General features: G+C 63.8%; 2 protein-coding genes across 6 annotated transcripts; both read right to left on the bottom strand.

Annotated features, from left to right (window-relative positions):
* Nucleotides 1-315: 315 nt before the first annotated feature.
* CTDSP1 (CTD small phosphatase 1) lies at nucleotides 316-5,253 on the bottom strand. Its single transcript, XM_005519694.3, has 7 exons — nucleotides 5,152-5,253; nucleotides 3,765-3,907; nucleotides 3,503-3,604; nucleotides 3,210-3,266; nucleotides 2,634-2,726; nucleotides 2,195-2,380; nucleotides 316-2,105 (listed from the first exon to the last, which is right to left on the bottom strand). Exons 1-7 carry the CDS (start codon nucleotides 5,216-5,218, stop codon nucleotides 1,977-1,979), a joined length of 777 nt encoding a protein of 258 aa, XP_005519751.1. The 5' UTR covers nucleotides 5,219-5,253; the 3' UTR covers nucleotides 316-1,976.
* A 3,196-nt stretch (nucleotides 5,254-8,449) lies between these two features.
* Nucleotides 8,450-14,836, bottom strand: SLC11A1 (solute carrier family 11 member 1). 5 transcript variants are annotated; one of them, XM_088059135.1, is made up of 14 exons: nucleotides 14,746-14,836; nucleotides 14,029-14,162; nucleotides 13,212-13,334; nucleotides 12,812-12,931; nucleotides 11,950-12,056; nucleotides 11,789-11,859; nucleotides 11,614-11,681; nucleotides 11,326-11,481; nucleotides 11,030-11,188; nucleotides 10,768-10,857; nucleotides 10,478-10,597; nucleotides 9,877-10,026; nucleotides 9,125-9,278; nucleotides 8,450-9,045 (listed from the first exon to the last, which is right to left on the bottom strand). In XM_088059135.1, exons 1-14 carry the CDS (start codon nucleotides 14,762-14,764, stop codon nucleotides 8,819-8,821), a joined length of 1,698 nt encoding a protein of 565 aa, XP_087915261.1. In that variant the 5' UTR covers nucleotides 14,765-14,836; the 3' UTR covers nucleotides 8,450-8,818. The 5 variants fall into 5 exon arrangements, with proteins under 5 accessions (XP_087915261.1, XP_014104692.1, XP_087915259.1 ...); XM_014249217.2 differs by lacking the exon at nucleotides 14,746-14,836 and adding an exon at nucleotides 9,722-9,795 and having other exon boundaries at nucleotides 13,212-13,388; nucleotides 14,029-14,127; XM_088059133.1 differs by lacking the exon at nucleotides 14,746-14,836 and adding an exon at nucleotides 9,722-9,795 and having other exon boundaries at nucleotides 13,212-13,323; nucleotides 14,029-14,101.
* Nucleotides 14,837-15,041: the final 205 nt, after the last annotated feature.

The raw sequence follows: 15,041 nt of genomic DNA, 5'->3' as shown, positions 1-15,041 counted from the left end.
AAATTTACCCCCATCCTTGTTAAGGGGCAGGACACCCATCCCTGTGGCACCAGGGACATTTTCCCAGGAGGAGGGGGAAGGAAGGAGTTTGGATGGAGGGGCTGACCTCGAGCCTGAGGGTGCCCCCTTGGCACCAGGCAAGGGGTGACACCTCAACCCTGCGATCCAAGGGTCCTTCCCAAGCACTGACCTGCAGCATCCCCCACTCGCAGGGGATCCCGGGGGTTCCGTGTCCCTCCCGCACCGTGCACAGCCACCAGCGACACACCGGCGATAGGCAGCCGTGCCCACGCACACACACACTCGGGACTACTCTTTCCAAGATGGTTTGACAGCTTTAATCACATGAAGGCACTTGGATCTGGTACCCCAGCCCTCCCCAGCCCCCCATGCTGCCTCTGCCTCCCCCAGCCCTCCCAAGGGTGCCCAGGGTGGGGGCTGTACTCCTTGGGTGCCGCAGCACCCGCTGGGCAGCGGCTGTGCTGGCGCCCTTTGACTTGTCTAATATAAAGTGCTGAGTTCAACCCTCCTGGCAGGGCAGGGTGAGGCCCGGGGCTGGAGGGGATCCAGGGGGCTGTGCTGCACCACCCCCCAATCCCACCCCCCACCACAGGGCTGGGATACCCCTGCTCACCCCCAGCATCAGGAGCAGGGCAGTGCCGGCAGGAGCCGGCTGAACAGCACCGGAAAGCTAAAACCCTTCACACCCACCCCCCAAATACTGCCCTGCTCCCTTCGCTGGCACAGCGGTAAAAAGGCACCCATGATTTTTTGGGAAACCATTGCTTTTCCCTCTAAAAAGATATGAGGCATTGTCCATACTGTGACATTAAAAAAGGCCTGGCTGAGCTCGGCCCCCCCAGAAAACCCTCCCTGAGAGCCCCCAGACCCTCAAAGCTGGGGGACACCCTGGCACGAGTCAAACCCCACGGGGGTCAGGTTAACCCCAGGCTACAGGGGGGACTGCAGTGTCCCCCACCCCCTCCCAGCTGGGGGACTGGGGCTGGAGTAAGGCTGGGAGTGGCACATTAAGGCTGGTGTGGGGGTCCCTCTCTCCCAGGAGTGGCAGCCTTTGGTGAAGCTGCAGAGGGATATGGGGTGGGAAGGGGACCCTTCTGTTGGTGACTAGAGTGGCTCCCAGTGACACAGTGTAACTGGAGAGGGGGGGAGGCCACCTTCCCCCTAAAATGAGAAGAAACGGAGGTTGGAGGGAGCGAGTAAAGAGCCCCCCCCCAGGCACACCGCTTGCAGGGCTAAGGGGGAACAGAAACACGGTGTCCCAAGGCACGTGGGAGGCCTTTGTGCCCAGGGGCTCAGCCCTGAGGCTGGGCTGCCCCTGCAGAACACAACCCCTAGGTGGGGGGAGCAGGCATGAAGAGAGGCAAGGACATGCCCCCCCTCGAGGTGATCAGCTGCACCTAGGGCAGAGTTAAGGGTATGGTGGCAGCCCTATGCACCAAGGCCAGTAAGACTCCCTGCTTTTTTGGAGGGTGGCAAGGTGTTAATCTGTCCTGTAGCCCTGGCAGACAGGGGCCAAGGGCTGCCAGCCACCCAGCAGGCAGTCTGGATGGAGGGATCTAGTCCTCCCAAAGGCAGTGGAAAGCAGCAGCTGCTGACCCCGCCCCCCTCCCCAGTCGGGGGACAGAGGGGAAAAGGACCTGAGAACCGTTTCGTGGAGGGAGACAGTCTCAGGGGGAAGGGGGCAGGGGCTGGGCAGTGGGGGAGGATGGGACCCCCCCCAAATAGGTCCTCAGCACAGCAAGGCAGTGGGTCACCCATGCCCCCCCTTCTCTGAGGAGGGGGGCACCCAGATTCCTGGCGGGGCCACCCACATCTCCCACCACCAGCAGGCACAGAGGGCACCCACGGGGCTGGGGAGGATGATGCGGGGCACACCGGGACCCTCTCTCCCCCAAAATAAGGCACCTGGCTCCCCTGGTGGTGCCCCTTTGCAGCACCCGGAGGTGGGGGGGCCATTAGCTGTTAGTCCGCTGCTTCTTGAGCACTGCGTACACGTCCTCCACCTTGCTGAGCCTCTCGAAGAAAGGCAGCAGGTCCAGCAGTTCCGTGTCCGCCATGTTATCGAACCAGGAGGCCACCGGCACCTGCAGGTGGCACAGGGGACAGTGCTGAGAGACGGTCCTGCGCCACATCACCTCCAGGCCCCGCCCAGCCTTGCCCTGCCGGTACGTACGGCGTTATCGGGGTGGAAGATGTAGGATGCGGGAGAGTTGTCTACGATGATGATTCGGCGCAGGTCACGGCCCAGGCGGCTCAGGTCCTTCACGTAGTTGCCGCGATGGAAAACACAGGATTCCCGGAAAAGTCGTGCCCGGAAAGCCCCCCATTTATCCAGCAGGTCAGCCACAGGGTCTGCATACTACAGGCACAGGAAGGGGGTCACTGTGATGCACCGCACCACCCTGCCCACCCCACAGCGACAACGGCATCCGGCTCCCCACTGGTGCCAGGTCTGTGCCTCAGTTTCCCTGGCCAGTGCTTTGGAGGGATGAGTAGGGAGGCTGCCCAGTGCTGGTGCTGCCAGTGGGTACACAGGGAGGCCAGTGATGCCTGCAAGGTGGGCAGGCAAGGGAGCTGTGCCAGTCAAGGGGTGTCTGGGAAGGGGCACCCACCTTGGCCAGGCTGGCAGTGAAGAGGACACACTCGAAGAGCTCGCCCATGCGCTGTAGGAACTCGTCCACGTGTGGCCTTTTGAGCACGTACACCTGTGGGCACGGACAGAGGACAGCGCGCTGCTGGCACGGGCTACGGCTCACCCAGCACCCCCGTGTCCTCCCCAGGGGACACACCTGTGTCCCCACACCCAGCCGGCGAGCAGCCCCCTGGCCGGACCTCAGGGGAGCTGCCTGTGAGGGCTGGGGGATGCCATGGCCCCACAGGCATGTCCAAGGCGAAGTGTCTGGCTGGCTCCAGAGCCAAGTAACCGAGAACAGGCTGACTGCCCAGACCACAGCCTATCCTGGATTACTTGAAACCGGGGCTGGCCACTGCAGGAGGGCACCATGCCAGGACACCCCTCACCTCCCTGCCCTGCGATAAGACACGCACCCAGCTCTGCTCCACAGCGTGCCAAAGCTGGTGCACTGACATCTCCCATTACCCCGTGGTGCAGAGCACTGGGATGGCTCCTGGTCCTCAGGGGGGTGGAATGATGCCTCCCTCCCACCAGGCCCCCACGCCGCTGTTACCTGGTGCATGATGCCATCGATTTCCACAGGAATGATGAAGTCAGCGTTGTTCACTGGCTGGGGAAGGGCACACCAGGATGAGCACGGGGCACACCAGGCACCCCCTGCCCAAATGCTGCCTGCCCTCTGCTCACAATGCACCCCTGCCAGCCCCGCAGCCCCCTCACAGGGATACCCCAACTGACCCAGCTGGGCTGTGCTGGGTGCTGGGCATCACTTTGTGGGAAAAGGGTGGCAGAGCAGGTAGGGGAACGTGTGGCAAGAGGTGTGGGGTGGGCCAGGGTGTCCCCCACCTTGAAGGAGCTGTGCACCAAGGTCTCATCCAGGTCGATGACCACACAGAGCTTGCTGGCATCCTGCGGCTTGATCTCGGGCAAGAGGTGCTTGACAGCAGCCTGCAGCAGGGGGACACGGGTCAGCAGGGTAGCTGACCTGGGTGGCCAGAGCCGGGCACTGGGAGAAGCGACTGTCCACGCCCCAATCCTGGCCACACAGGGGAGGTGCAGGGGATGCTAGCCCTTCTCCGCCAGTGCCAGGCTGGGGCTGTGGGGTTACCTTGGGCAGTGCCCCGTTCTCCTCCACCAGCAGCGGTGCGCCAGTGGTGCCAGCGCAGGGCTCGCCTTCATCACGGCACAGGCAGCAGAAGAGGGACTGGAGAATGCTGCGGCTTCGAGGCTTCTTGGCAGGGGTCTGGGTACCTGCGGAGGGCAGAAGGGGGGTGAAGGGTACCCCGAGGGTACTCCCAGCACAGAACTGGGGGTCAGGTGAGACAAGTTTGGGTGTTGCCCCAGAGCCCCCGTGCCCTTATCAGATCGCGACACCCATCCGGTGGGTCTTCCTGCCAAACAATGGTGCCAGGGCAGTGTCGCTAACACCAGTGCTTGGTGACCACCCACGGCCCCTCACCCAGCACAACCCACTCCGCCAGTCACCCCCGTGGGCTGCCCCGGCGTGGCCGGAGACCCTACAAGAAGGGCGCGGGGCTGAGCCCAGGGGCAGCCGTGGGCCCGGGGCCGGTCCCCGCTATCCCGCCCCGGGGGGCACAGCCCTGCTCGGGGGGGTGAGCATGGGACGGGGCCTCAGTGAGGGAGGCGGGGCTTACTCTCGTCCTTTTCCCCGCCTCCAGACAACTCCCTCGTCTCATTGGCCGACTCGAGTGCACCGGAGGAGAGAGGCCAATCAGAGCGAAGCGCCCGCCCCTGGGCGCCGTTCCCGCAGTCCCCATTGGCGGAACGAGGGGAAACTGAGGCAGAGGGGCTGCTCCTGCCCACCCCGTGCCCCAGGGGCAGCGCGACGGCTCCAGCCCTGGCCCCACCGGTCCCGGGGCCGGGTACTACCGCAGCCCGGGCCGGGGCTGCACCCCGCCCTGGCTGTCACCCCTTCAGGCGGGCCAGGGCCCCGAGCCCTGTTGTGGGGAGCCAGTGGGGCAGGAGCTCCCCACTGGGGACGGGGCCCGTTCCCACGTTTGCTCCTCCCGGCCCTGGCAACTTCCCAGGCCAGGGTGACGAGCGGCGGCCACCGACAAACTCCCTCCGCGGGGTGGAGGGGACGCGGGGTACGGGACGCCGGCATGCAGCACATTCCTGCCTCACATCCCCGCCCGAGCTGCGCGCACCCCTCGCCCGGCTCCGGAGGAAACAGCGCAGATAATTCAAGCAGCGCCCCGAGCCTTGCAGGGCACCGCCGGGCTCCGAGGGGGCCGGAGCACGGCCCCCCGCGCCCGGGCGGGTGCAGACAGCCCCGCTGGCTCCGGGCTGCAGCCCCAGCGCATCTCCCCAGCCCTGGGCAGCGGGATGCACGGGGGCGCGCTGAGGCGGCGCGCAGCTCCTCACACCCTCCAGGAGCAGCCCCCGCAGGCCCCCCAACCCCCCGGGGACCTCCCCCTCTCCCCTCCGCCGCACAGGAAGGGGGCGAGGGGGAGTAGTATCCCCCTCGGCGTTACCTTTCTCCTGAAGCGGGGCGCTCCCCTCCTCCCTGCTAACCTGGGCGATGATGGACTGGTGCTCCATGGGCGCCGGGGAGGGGGGGGTGGGAGGGGGCGGCCCCCCCCGGCGCGGCCCCCGGGGGGGGAGGCGGGGCGGGGGCCGGCGGCGGCGCGGGGCGGCGGGCGCGGGAGCGGCGCCGCGGAGGAAACTTTGTTACAACATGGAGTTTCCTCCGCCCGGGCTGGGGCTGCAAACATGGATCCCGGGCGCGGTTTCAAGGAACCCCTTAAAAGGGCAACGACAGCGGGGGGGCCCTCCTCCTTCTCCCTCCTCCTCCTCCTCCCTCCTCCTCCGGGCACCCGCGCAGCCCGGCAGGAGTGAGGGTCCTCGCCGAGCCGCGATTGGGACCGAAATGGGGAATGTTCTGCGGTTTGGCTGGGAAGAGAGCACCCTCGCTCCGTGGTGACCGTGCACGGGTCCCCGACGCTCCGCCGGGCTCTCCCACACTCCCCCGCCCCGACCGAGAGAGCGTGGAGAGGGGGGTCGGTCCTTCTGTCGTCCCCCATCCAGCTGGCATCCCGGGGATCCCTCCGGCATATGAACACGTCCCCCTGGAGCAGAGAGCCTGGACTAGCGGCTCGGGGCTGGGGGTCCCCATTGCCCCCCGAGGGCACATCGCGCATTGCCTGTACAGGCCAGCGGTGCGCGGCAAAGGTGCTGGGGGGCTGCGCCAAAAACCTCCGCTCTTTTCTGTCGTTCTGTCTTTCTCCCGCAATCCCACAATTATCTGCGCAATTAATAAGTCTGTGTTATCAACACATACGCTTCCCCTCACAATTCCTTCCCTCCTGCCTTCGGCGGGGAAACGGGGCTGTTTCCAGCCACTTTCTGAAAAGCAACTCTTGCCGGGAGCTGGTGGATGGCACAAGTCCCTCAGAGGAAATCCGCCCCCCAAATGCAGCATCCTCCAGCCCCCTCCCCTCGCTGGCGCTGCGGGGCTGTGCCGCGGCAGCCTCTCACCGCCGTGCCCCCAACCCCGCCCAGGCAGCGTCCGGCCCGGGAGGGGGCCTGTCCCGGCCGCCACCCTCGCCATCTCCGCGGCAGGAGATGCTGTGCGCTCTGTCAGCGCTGCCTCGAGGGTGCAGCAGGTTGGAAATTTCCCGTCTCAGCTCATTGGAAGTCTTTCCACCTCTCCCACCTGCGGCTTGGGAACTTCAGGAGCTGAGATCGCCTTTTCTGGCCCAGTAGGGACCAGGGGCAGAGATGCGGGCGGTGGCAGACCCCGGTTACCGCTCTATCCCCCGGGGCTGAGCCGACATGGCAGGGTGGGAGCAGCCCCTGGGAAACAGCGCTGAGAGGGGGACACGTCCCACCTTCTAGCGTGGGGCACAAGGGGACACGACACCTGCCCCCAGGTGACCGCGCTGGGAAATGGGGCCCGGGATTGGGAGGTGCCGCCACAGAGAACTGCGATGCTGCGGGGCTGGCGGGATTCTGGCAGCACAAAAGCCAATTTATACCTGCAGTTCCCGCACTCTCGGCTCTACGTGGAACATCCCGGCACCACGTGTCCCCGGGGAGCCGTGGAAGGGACCAGCTGCTGTTGGGAACCGGGACACTGCATCCTGCCACCCCCTCCCACGGTTCTGATGGCGGGCAGCAGTTGTGCCTCAGTTTCGCTGCCCCTCCGCAGTATGGCAGCCAGCTCCCACATCAGGCAGACACCGCTGTCTCTTGGCCCAGCAGGAGGAAAGGAAGAGGTTGTGCTTCCTCTTCTCTCTATTATTTTGGACTGACCTTTGTATTCCTTTATCCCAGGTGGAACTGGACAGGATGTCTGCCTCATCCCCAGCAACTGGCTGGGCTGGGCTGCTGGAGGATGCTTTCTGTGGGGACAGCTGCAGAGGCTACACACTTGTCCCGTCCAGGACCCCTGTCCCTTTGGATACATCCTCCTCCTCTCTCCCTACTGAGTCCAGCCAGGCCCTGCTAGTTCTCCAATGAACACAATTAGAAAAGTCTCTGGGCCAACCTGCAGCAGTAGTTGGAGCACCACTTCCAGTTCCACTGCCTGCTTGGAGGCAGATTGGACAGCTGGGGAGCTCAGGGACACCCTGTCCCTGTCCTGGGGCTGTGGGACAAGCCCGGGCCAAGAGCAGGCAGAGCCCAGCTGGATTGTTTGGGCTGCAGGGTACAGGCACAAGAGCATCAGGCTCCCCTCAATCAGGCACTCAGGGACTCCTCTGTCCCACTCCACTGCTCTTAGACTGGGGTCCTGGATGCTTTTCCCTTTTCCCTGGCCCTGGAAGCTGTACTCCACCAAGAGCTTGGAATGGGACACTTTTTCCTAAGGGTTGGGTGGAGGCAGGTGTCCCTGGGCTGATGGTACTCTGGGTTGCAGGTCCCAGCTAGAGAATAGCAAATCCCACAGGAATAACCCTGCAGACCCCAATCCCCCCAGCCTTCTGCCCACTGAGGACCACCCCGATGCCCCCCTACCCCTCGGTGGTACCCCAAGGCTTGTACCCCCGGCCAGGTGCATCCCGAGCTCGGGGCGTCTCCTGCTCCTCCTCCCGCGGCTCGGGTCGGCTGCGCCCCCGCAGGAGGGGGAGCCCCCGCCTTTCGGTGGGCCCCACAGCCCTAGCCCCTCCTTCAAGCAGCCAGAGGCCGGGCCAACGCGGAGGCGGGGGGGAGGTACCGCCCCACCCCGTCCGCCATCGCCCTTTTAAGGAAGGGGACATTCTTCACATAAACAAGCGCGGCCCCCGGGAGCGGCGGGGGGGGGGGGTCCCTTCCCGGAGTGGGGGGCACAGGCCGGGGGGGTGTTCGGTCCCCAAAATTCCCCCTCCACTACCCGGGCGGCGTGGGTCGGGAAGTGGGGTTTTGGGGTGGGGGGGGTCCGGGGGAGAGGGGGGAGCCTTGAAACAGCCAGGGAGCGTCTCGCAAGTGCGGACCGCGGCGGGGGCCGAAGCGCGGTGGGACCCCCCCCCCCCCACCCGCGGTGCGGAACCGAGGAGGGGGCGACGGCCGCCCCCGGGGAGGGCCCGAGCGGCTTCGCATCCGCATCCGGCGGTACCGGCAGGCGGGAAACGGGGCATCCGGGGCGGGAAGGGCACGGTGGGGCCCCCGACAGCCCCGCTCCCCCCGCGGGAATGCAAAAAGCTGGCGCGGAGCCCCCCGCGCCGCCACGGCCACGCGTTGGCAACTCCGCCCAGTCCCCCGCCCGGGGCAAAGGGGCCGTCCCCGGGGTACGGCTGGGCCGGGGGTCCCCGCCCCACACCGGGGCCACGCAGCAGCAGCGAGGCCGAGGCCAGGTTACAAACACGCCGTTTATCAGCCGTCCCCCGCCCCACGAGTTGCGGAGCCCCGCGTGGGGCTGGGGCCGGTCCCGGGGCTGGCCCCGCCGGCGGCGGGCGGTGCGGGGTGGTTAGCGGTCCCCGGCGGTAATTAGCGGTCCCCAGCGGTGATTAGAAGTCCTGGGGGCCGGCGGTTCCTGGCAGTAATGAGCAGGGAAGTCTCCGACGCTGCTCATTCACTGAAGCGTCTGTAGCGAGGGATGGGAGAACTTCCCGCTGCTATCCCATTGCCTCGCATCATGCCTGGAGCAGCACCCCGGAATTGGCGGGGGTTGGGCTGGGAAGAAGCGCTGAGCTCTAAGACCTTGGGGGGAGGGCTGCCGGCCTGTTAACCCTTTCCTTGCTGGGTGCATCTCCGGTTACAACATTTCCGGACTCGGAGTGGCAGCAAATCCGTGTCCGCTGTGAGGAGGCCGCACAGGGCAGGGACGTGGGGACAAGGGATGGGATCTGTCACCATGTCCCTGTCGGTTCGAGGGCGAGACCAAAATTGAACCGGCTGTGGTGACCCCGGGCTAGGAACCGGGCTCCATGCGCGATGCTGCATGTCCAGATCTGCAGGGGCAAAGAGCAAAGGTCGATGAGCACTCACCAGGGACACTGTCCCGCCCCTATCCCGCCGTGCCAGCCCTACCAGGTAGGCGACGAAAGCCACGTAGAGAGCCAGTAGCAGGCCCAGGGGAATGTGGTACTCCAGGCCATGCAGTGTTGGCAAAAAGTCCACCACGAAGTAAACGTTGATGGTGCAGACCAGCCCCGTGATGAGGGTCATCAGCACCTTCCCTGGGCTGTGAGCAGAGCAGTGGGCATGAGTGCAGGGCAGAGCCCCCACCCTGGGGCCACTGGGCGCAGAGGGCTGGGGGAGCTGAGTTTATAGGTGAACCAGACCCCAGCTGGGACATCTCTGCACCCCACAGCTGTATTTCACCCTGTGGTGGGGCTCTAGGTGTGGACTTTGACCACCTTCCAAATCCAGGACTGGCAGTGCCAGGAGGATGCTGAGGGTCCAGGGGTGCCCGAGGAACCAGAGGTGTGACTGGGAGGAGGATGATGAGGGTAGTGATGGGGTCTGTTCCGCTCTGGCTGCCCTGGGCAGTGGGAATGAACATACCCCTCCAATGTCCATATACTAATTGTCCCATGGCATGGTTTGGGGGGCTAGGATGGGCCAAAGGGAAGGTGCTTGCAGCCACTGCTCCCCACTCTGCTTCCTCTGTGCCCTGGCACTCACAGGCTGTTGCTGAAATCCTGCATGAGCGGGTGCAGGCTGGTGAAGGTGAGGACAGGCAGAACGGCAAAAGGCAGCTGAAAGGAGAGGGGGATGAGGATATCAGGGCTGCCAGGCTGGGGTGTTTGGGCGCAGGTGATGCCCTCCCAGCCCCTTACCAGGATGCTCTGCAGGACGTTGAGCAGGTCATTCATGCCTGTGAGGTGGCTGGCATCCTTGAAAGCGGCCACGAAGACAGTGGGCAGGATGGCAAAGGAGCGGGTGAAGAGCACTCGGCTGAAGCGGGACCAGCGGAGCTGCAGGAAGCCCTGGAACACGGCAGAACCTGAAACCCTCGCTGCGCCTGGGGCACCGTGTCGGGGCGACCCCCTAAATCCTGGCAGGAAGCAACAAGGGGGGCATCTCCCCCTCCTTTATGCCAGAGCACTGAGCGGGCTCTTGCAGGGCTGCCGGGCCCCACTAGGTGTCACCTCCGACTCATTAAGAGAGGATCTAATTAATTAGGGAAACATTGCATGGGGCACCCACAGGGTGCAGTGGGTGGGCACTGTCTCCATCCCCCCTCCTGGGGAACAGGGACACTGGTGCTAGCAAGCTGCCACCCTCCACCTCCCTGCAGGAATGGTGGGCAATTAACTCTTCCAAATACCCCTGGGGGAGTGTGCTGCCCACAGAAACCCTCCAGCCAGGGCCCGCCCGTGATTTCCCTGCTCTCAGCCCCTCCCTGTGGGGGCAAGGGCCAGCATTGCTATCTCTCACCTCCATGACGAACTGCCCAGCGTAAGTCCCAGTCATTGTGGAGCTCTGTCCTGCTGCCAGGATCCCGATGCCCCAGATGTACAGTGCCACTGCCCCGAAATAGCAGCCCAGGATGACACCCTGTGTAAGGACACTCCAGTGGGCACCCTAAAGCATCCCCTACCCCAGGCATTCCCATCAGCTCCCAGCTTTCTAGTGGGGTTAATAATCGCCCCAGGGGTCAGTGGGGAGAGTGATATATCCCCCAAATGGGAATGGATGCTCACTAGACACAGCTTGGTACCACTCACCCCCTGGTAGATATCCACAGAGACTGTCTTGTTGTTTGTGGGGAAGATGCTGGCGTAGTGGCTGATGCTGCTGTTGATGCACTTGTTGTGCTGTAAGGCATGGCAGGCACGAGTGTGACAGCCCCCAGCAGCTCCCACAGGCACTGGGGGATCCCCACACATCACGTCTTGGGGAATGAGAACGTGCAGTCCCCAGGGGATGCTCATCCTGCCCATGTCCACAGCTGGGCACAGCTCCCCGTGCACATGAGGTGACACTCACCACGTCCTCATTTCGCTGGTGGTAGAAAGCCTCACCGAAGACAGCCATGACAAAGAGGTTGATGAGGAAGGAGACAAAGAGGGCCAGGCAGGACTCGGTCAGGAAATACATATTGGCCTCCTGCACCGCCTCCTTCTTGGACCGGTCGATCGCCCGTGTCTGGGCATGGCCAGTGGCACAGGTGTCACGGGGTCATGTGAGCACCCCTGTCCCACAGCCAGGACCAGCTGGTCCCCACCAAGTGTACCCTGAGGCACCCTGGCAGAACAGTGCCCATGGCAGTGCCTTGATCTCACCTTGACCAAGGAGGAGTGGAGGAAGATGTTATGGGGCATAATGATGGCACCAATGATGCCCATGGCCTGCAGCAGCTCCTTTCGCCCACAGCCCGGGCAGCTGGGCAGGAAAATGCCCTTCAGCACCTCCACTTGCCCTGGCCTCACCACCACATACTGTGAAGCAGTGAGAAGGGGCACTGTGAGCTGCCACCCCCCTACCACAGGCTGGTAGCAGTGGGGACACCAAGTGGCGGGGTCCCTTGCCAGCCTTACAGGAAAAGGGTTGTCCCCAGCTCCCCCCTTCACCTCATAGCCAAAGGTCAGGGCCATGATGGTGATGAGGAGGCCAAAGAAAGCCTCCAGTTTGCGGAGCCCTAGAAAGGTAAAGAGATGGGGTGGAACAGAGCAGGGGATACTGGTGCCACATGGCGACCAGGGCAGCCTGGGTGATAGTACCCCCAGCCCTCATCTTGGCACTCACCATACTTATCGAGGAAGAGGAAGAAGAGGGTGTCCACAATGGTGATAAGGACCCCACCCCAGAGCGGGATGCTGCAGAATGGCCAGGGGTGGGATTAGATACATGGCCCCCTGTGGTGTAGGCCCTTGGGGAAGGCTGGGGGTCCCTGTGGGGAGGCTCACCGGCCAGCTGAGAGCAGGCTGAAAGCAATGGCTGTCCCAATCACCTCCTGCATGTCTGAGCCGATGATGGCGATCTCAATAGTGAGCCAGAGCAGCACACGGGGCACCTGGAGGGGACAGGGCACCATGAGGTGCCTGAGCCCACAGTGGCGTGTAGCTCTGGGCAAGCTGGCACAGCATCCTGGGTGCAAATCCCTGTCTCCAGGCTGTAGCTGGCCATGCAGAGCAGCATGGGGACCCCTCTCAGCTTCTTTCACAACACAACCTCAGGATGAAAGACAGATGCTAAATCCGAGCCTGTTCCCTGCTCCCCCCCCACCCATCCCTGCCCCATGAGAGCTGAGGATGGGACCCATCTGTCTGGATATGGGGGTTTGAGGGAGGTGGGCCAGAGGGATGTGTCCAACCCTCCTTTTGGGGTCCTGTCATTCAGCCAGCATCTCCTTGCTTGATCAGGATCTTGACATTTAGATGGGACCCCTAACACCCCCCCTCCATGTGATCCCTCCCCTCGACTCTCCCCAGTTTTCTGCCCCAACATGCACAGGCTTCCTGCGTCTCGGCTTCGCGTTGCTGCCCCGACGCCTGGGCTCTCTCCCGTGGGGGACGCTCTCATGTGTCCCCAGGTCACACCGGGACAGTGGTGTTTACCACCTCTCACCCTGGGCCCCTCTACCGCAGAGGTGTGGGCACTAGGTGGGGGACACCGGGGGTTGGGGGGCTTTGGGGAGCCTCTGAGAGAGGCAGGTCTATCACAGCATCTTTCTGCTCCTCTCCAGCCCTGCAAGTCCCTGCTAGGACTGTCACCAGCACAGGGTCTGCCCCAGACTGTGACCCCAGGGGTCTCCCCGTGGTTGCTCACCTTGGGGTAATAGAGGTAGCAAATCTCGCTCAGGTCCTTCCCGGTCACCACACCTAGACGGATGGCCAGGCGCTGGCACAGCAGCCCCAGGACGGTGGCCCACAGCAGCACCCACAGCAGCTGGGGGGCAGGAGGGAGGGAGGCGGTAGGGACTGGGTACTGGACAGGATCCGGCCGCCCGGGGGTCCCCAGTTCAACCGGGGTTGCAGGGAAGAGAGGCGGTGCAGGTGCTCTCCTGCCCAGTCAGAGGGGTGCCCCCCTGGGTGGCCTCTCCCTGTGCCGAGGGCCCCCCGTGCCCTTCCTGCTCCCGGGCTGGGGAAGGCAGCTGCCATGGGCAGCCGTTGGTGCTGGAGAAGTTACGAAACCCCCGCCCGCTCCCTGGGTCCGGAGCAGGGCTCACCTTGAATCCCGCCAGTGCCCCGCATTGCAGGTCTGACTCCACGTTGCCTGGGTCCAAGTAGGCGATGCTCATGAGGAAGCCGGGACCGGTGAAAGCCCAGAGTTTCCTAAAGCTGAACCCAGGCTGGGACGGAGCAGCAGGTCAGAGCGAGGAGCTCCCGTTCAAAACCAGTGCCTCCTAATTGCACATCCAGTCCCCTTTAGCCCAGTGCTGCCCGTGTGGATGTGTTTAGCACATGGAGGTCATTTTCCTGACTGTTTCGGAGAGGGAACTGCTGCCCCCCAGCCTCTCCCTGTTAGCAGCAGTGCTGGAGGGGCAGTGAGTCCCGTCTCACCCATTGGACAGTGATTTGCAGGGGAGTCCCAGCGCTGTCAGGCACTATTAATTGCATCCCGTGGAATTCCGCTGCTGTCCTCTGCTTTTGCTACTCCTCCTGACTAGGGAATCCATTCCTTCCCCTCCTCTGTTCTACTGCCCCGAGACCAGACAAGGATGGAGGTGGCTGGTGGGGTGCAAGCAGCCTTGGGGAGCCCCACTGGGCTCATCCATGGGTGGCCCAGGAGGTGTGTGAGCAGTGGGGTGATCCTTGCCCCATTGTCTCAGTTTCTCCGTCTGGACAACTTTAAACATGGAAACACTCAACCTAAGGCTGTGACTTGCCTGAGCTGGGTCTGGGGTGCTGGGGGCATGTCCCCAGGGCGTGAGCCAAGACACATATTCCCCACTGCAGTGGCCCTTTGCCTCCCCACCTCCCCGCAGCTCCCTGCAGCACTGTCCCACTCCCCCACCCTCCCTGAGACAGCCTTGCAGTGCCTACCCCACTGCCCTTGGGGATGCTGATGAGCTCTTCCAGGTAGGTCTGGTCCTGAGTGCCAGGGTGCTGTGGGGGCTTGGGGCTCCTGCCAGTGCTGTAACTCTCCTCTTGGCCCCTGTTCAGGGACCTGGTGAGGCCTGAGTGGGACAAGGAAGAGGAGGGGAGGTGGCAGCCTGCCATGGGGACGAGGACATTGGTGGGCTGGCAGCCCTGGTACCAGCTTCCTCCAGTCCCACCTGACCCTGCCTAATGAACCTCATGGGGGACAAGCACCAGTTTCCCAAGAGGGCCATGACAATGACTTTATGGGGTCTATCAAAGGCTACCCAAAGGGATCAGATGCCACCTCCTGCTCAGGTGCCCCTAAAACCCTTGGTCTCAGCCCCGTCTTCTCCAGTCCAAGAGCCAAGTGCGTTTCTGGGCAGCAGGGACAGGAGGGGACCCTGCCCCAGCTCCTGCTGCTGGATGGGCATTGGGTGAGGGCAAGAAGCTGGTACTGGTCCTAATTCCCCCTCTGCAGCCCACCTACATCCTGGGTATAGGTTGAATCACATTCCCAGGCTTGAGGGAACAGAGGATGAGGCAGGTGGGGAATCCAGGACAGGCTGGGAGGGATGGTGCCCACTGAAAGATGGAGCACAGCAACCCAGGGTGGAGGGAAGGGGGTCTAGGGGGACAACAGGAGGCACAAGGGGACCCAAGAAGTGTTGTAAGACTCACCTGGTTCCAGTGATGCCATGGGTGGACCCGGTCCAGCCACAGTGCTGAGGCTCCCTGATTTCAGCACTGAGTGCAGTGCCGGTAGCCCAGCTTTTAAAGGACCCCCCGCGGTTGTGTCATTCCCCCGCCCTCCCTCAGGAGGAGAGGAGAAGGATAGGAGAAGGAAGTGCTCCTTCCCTACCCCTATGAACACAGAGTCTCGGTTCCCCCCCGGTGCCAGGAGGCCCCTTCCCTCCCCTTTGCCTCGCACACGTGCAAACACGAGTCACCCTCACTGGGGCGTGGGAAGATGTCTG

Source organism: Pseudopodoces humilis, chromosome 8 (assembly GCF_049639895.1).
Source record: "Pseudopodoces humilis isolate 2021_Gansu_Grassland_sample_001 chromosome 8, ASM4963989v1, whole genome shotgun sequence".
Classification (NCBI taxonomy): Eukaryota; Metazoa; Chordata; class Aves; order Passeriformes; family Paridae; genus Pseudopodoces; species Pseudopodoces humilis.
The sequence above is the reverse complement of the archived record's forward strand: the minus strand, read 5'-3'. Positions and strand labels throughout refer to the sequence as shown.

Excerpts from the sequence above, each read along its gene's own strand:
- CTDSP1 (XM_005519694.3), bottom strand. The coding sequence starts at position 5,218 with ATGGAGCACCAGTCCATCATCGCCCAGGTTAGCAGGGAGGAGGGGAGC. Across the intron at positions 3,908-5,151 it reads CGCCCCGCTTCAGGAGAAAG|GTACCCAGACCCCTGCCAAG; the intron begins GTAACGCCGAGG and ends TGCCCTCCGCAG. Across the intron at positions 2,727-3,209 it reads TCGATGGCATCATGCACCAG|GTGTACGTGCTCAAAAGGCC; the intron begins GTAACAGCGGCG and ends CCGTGCCCACAG.
- SLC11A1 (XM_088059135.1), bottom strand. Across the intron at positions 10,858-11,029 it reads ACCAGCGAAATGAGGACGTG|CACAACAAGTGCATCAACAG; the intron begins GTGAGTGTCACC and ends CATGCCTTACAG. Across the intron at positions 9,046-9,124 it reads TGGCTTTCGTCGCCTACCTG|ATCTGGACATGCAGCATCGC; the intron begins GTAGGGCTGGCA and ends TTGCCCCTGCAG.